Source organism: Lactuca virosa, chromosome 3 (assembly GCF_052849685.1).
Source record: "Lactuca virosa cultivar CGN04683 chromosome 3, Lactuca_virosa_CGN04683_v6, whole genome shotgun sequence".
NCBI lineage: Eukaryota > Viridiplantae > Streptophyta > Magnoliopsida > Asterales > Asteraceae > Lactuca > Lactuca virosa.
The window spans coordinates 362,445,782-362,449,583 of NC_136428.1; the positions used below are offsets into that span (position 1 = coordinate 362,445,782).

At 40.5% G+C, this 3,802-nt stretch overlaps 1 protein-coding gene across 1 annotated transcript; it reads left to right on the forward strand.

Annotated features, from left to right (window-relative positions):
• Positions 1 to 204: 204 nt before the first annotated feature.
• On the forward strand, positions 205 to 1,885 carry LOC145167601 (1-aminocyclopropane-1-carboxylate oxidase homolog 1-like). Its single transcript, XM_079086837.1, has 3 exons — positions 205 to 789; positions 938 to 1,259; positions 1,352 to 1,885. The coding sequence occupies exons 1-3, from the start codon at positions 290 to 292 to the stop codon at positions 1,604 to 1,606; spliced, it is 1,077 nt and encodes a 358-aa protein (XP_078942963.1). The 5' UTR covers positions 205 to 289; the 3' UTR covers positions 1,607 to 1,885.
• The last annotated feature ends 1,917 nt before the right edge of the window (positions 1,886 to 3,802 follow it).

Sequence of the window (3,802 nt, forward strand, 5' to 3'; positions counted from 1 at the left end):
GTCGCCTTTTTAGCATGATTTCCTATTCAATGATAATTTTCAAACGAAAACATTGTCGAAAATAATTTTAGAAATTTAAGGATGTTTCACATTTATAACAATTTTTAGACAAATTATTTATTTATACAATTCTGAAATATACTTTTAGGGAGTAGGTATGTTAATGCACAAAGTGTCTTGCACGGCATGTATATATACACTGCAAGGTCCGTCAAAGTTTCCATCAACAATAATATCCTACCTGTACTTGTTGAAAGATCGTACCTAGCTTCTAAATAGGAAAGAGAAGATGGGTATTTTGAGTTATGACAGGAAAGCTGAGCTCACAGCGTTCGACGAAACCAAAACCGGGGTGAAAGGACTTGTAGATGCCGGAATAACGGAGGTCCCTCGGATATTCCTCCTACCTTCCCCTGAAAACTTAAACTCCGACCAAGAGCTTAGTCTTCCGACCATCGACCTTAAAGGAATCCATGAAGGTCCTATTCGGAGAAAGCAGGCGATGGAAGAAGTGAAGGATGCGTTGGGGAGTTGGGGGTTCTTTCAGATGGTGAATCATGGAATTCCAGTTGACGTGTTGGAGGAGATGAAAAATGGAGTTTTAGGGTTTGTTGAGCAGGATACTGAGGTGAGGAAGCAGTGGTACACGAGGGACCGCTCTAGGAGGAGGGTGGTGTATAACAGCAACTTTGACTTGTACTCTGCACCGGTGGCTAACTGGCGAGACTCTTTCGTGTGCAGAATGTATCCTAATCCTCCCCAACCAGAAGAGTTGCCATTGCCTTGCAGGTTTTCATTATAAATCCAATTCTATTAAAAATAATTTTACACGTCATTGATTACATGCAGTATCTTCGATATATATAATGAATTAAAATAACAGAATCCAAATGTACGTAGGCTCTTACTATCTTGTTTAATTGTGATACACTCACAGAGATATTTTGTTGGAGTACTCGAGCCAAGTAATGAAACTCGGATGTTCTATATTGGAACTGATGTCCGAGGCTCTAGGGCTCCAACCTAATCACCTTTTGGACATGGGATGTGCCACACAACTTCAAGTAACAAGCCATTACTATCCTCCTTGTCCACAACCTGAGTTAACAATGGGCATAACCGAACATAGTGATGCTGGTTTCATTACGATTCTTCAACAAGATCAGATTGGTGGTCTCAAGGTCCTTTACAAGGACCAATGGACCCATGTTCATCCAATACAAGGAGCTCTTGTTGTAAATGCGGGAGATCTTTTACAGGCATCTCTACCTCTCATGCTTCGATGTATTGTTTTCCTATCTATCAAAGTCGTATAGTTTACTAACATACAGAATTCCATGTAACTTTTCAGCTAATTACAAACGACAAGTTTGTTAGCGCACGACACAAAGTAGTGGCAAACAAGGTCGGTCCACGAATATCGGTGGCTTCATTTTTTTTGACAGACCTGATGACTCAAAACCCTAAGGTATTAGAACCGATTAAAGAGTTGCTTTCTGAGGATAATCTACCCAAGTATAGAAGCACGACCGGAAAAGAATTTTTGGATTACTTCTACAAAAAAGGACTTGATGCCACACCTGCTCTTACGTATTTCAAGATATAGCTAAATTACACATTGTTTGGGAAAAATGGATCCATGATGAAGCTCTCCTTTCTAGGCTTATACAATAATCATAAAATTTCCGTGTGATTTTCATTATACATAGAGAAATGATGCTTTGTTATATTATAATCTTAGTGACTGTATTGACGATTGGACCTAGTATTTATGTAATGCTAGGTTCATTTTTATTCATCTTCTGGAAGCGTATAGCAAAACTTTGTCTGTGAGATTTGTGAGATCCGAGAGTGCGTTGTTAATCAAAATAATTTTTTTTATTAATTCTCATGTTAAAAGAAACCGTTCCTTAATAAAATTTAGGTTTCATGAGTATTGATTCTATGTTCTTTACTCATTCGTTTAACATGTTCTTGTAGAACCTTAGAAGTATATGAAAACAAGGTCTTATTCGGTTATAATCTAAGTGTCCAAAAGAGCAAGCACTTAGGCTTTGATACCAATCGTTGATTTAAGGATCATAAGCTCGAACAATGAAACATTAAAATGTGCAAAGTTACATTAAGTATAAACAACTCAAGTTTTCTGAACTTGGATAAAGGATATTATGACATGTAACAACGTAAATTTCCAAAACAATTTTTCATTTTTAAAACATACTTTTATTCATAAGGTAATATCAAAACATAATGTATCAAATGTTATCATAACAAAACATATCCCAGAATCTCAAGACATAAACTTCATGAGTGTGTACGGATCATTTTGGCGCCTTCCCGCGATCCTCGCTAGTACCTGAAACACATAACACAACAACTGTAAGCATAAATGCTTAGTGAGTTCCCTAAAATACCACATACGCATATACGCCACTCAAGGCTATAAGACCTTCCGGTCACTGTGTCTCAGAGGACTTCCGTCCCACAACCCTGGTAGACCTTCCGACCCTACCCGTAATGACCTTCCGGTCCATATCATCCTGACCTTCCGGTCCACATCATGATGACCTTCCGGTCCTTATCATTCATAACATACATAACACATACATAACATATAACAGCATACAACACATACATCTCATCGCATATAAGACCTTCCGGTCACACATAGGTACCACTCTAGGTACAGTATAGTGAGAAGACTCACCTCGTACGAAGTCGGATAAACTCTCGTGCTTGACGTCTCGACCTAGCCTCCTCCTATCATACGAATAACATTCCTGATCAATACCCTCTCATAGCCTCATCTCTAAAGATTGGGTAGAAGGCCATCCTACCCCTCCCTGAACTCTCGTGAATCAGCTTGACCAAAACCCTAAGGTCAACTGAAGTCAACGGTCAAACTTTGACCCGACTCGTCGAGTGCACATGGGCGACTCGGCGAGTCCATGCGGGTCCCCAGAATCCTTCTAGCCTCACTTGGCACGTCGAGTCATCCCTTCACTCGACGGTTTACACCTGTCACGAATCGCGGGGCAACCCCGACTCGACTCGTCGAGTCCACTTATGAACTCGACGAGTAGCGTCCATGGCAATACTCAAATGACCTTCTGAGGTCAGATCCACTTCTATAACCTATAGATCTGCCCTCCCTATTCACAATAATCACGTAAAGGTCTGACCTTTACACTCATGCAACACATATAAGGCTCTCTTTGGTGAAATCATCTCTAAAAAGGCAACCTAAGATCATTTCTTCCATGGAACAACATAAAACAGGTTGGATAAGGCTCTTTGGACCTCTAAAGGTCCAGATCCAGAATCTAACACTCAAAGGGACAATATACTCATCATTTCAAGCCAATAAAAGGGTATAGAAAACCCTAAATTCAAGGATCTCATACTAAACAGAAGAAGGGATGGATTTATTACCTCAAAGTTGCAGATCCAAGCTGGAAATCCACGGAATAGCAATCATCTTGACCTCCTCTTGCTGGAAACACCTTCTTCTTTGCAAAATCACACTAATAAGGATCAAAAAGGCTCTCTCTCTTATACCACTCCTTCAAGCTCTCTAGGGTTTCTCTCTCTGGACTGGTAGCCGCAATTGAGGGCTATAAGGACCCTTAAATAGGGCACAGGCCCAAAGATTTAGGGTTTCTGTCCACAGCGCGGACTCGTCGAGTCCACCCATCGACTCGTCGAGTCCCTTCATTAATCCAGTCAGCAAATCGCGATCCTACTCGACGAGTCTAAGCGTCAACTCGTCGAGTCCCTCCTCATAACTCAAAATAAATGAATA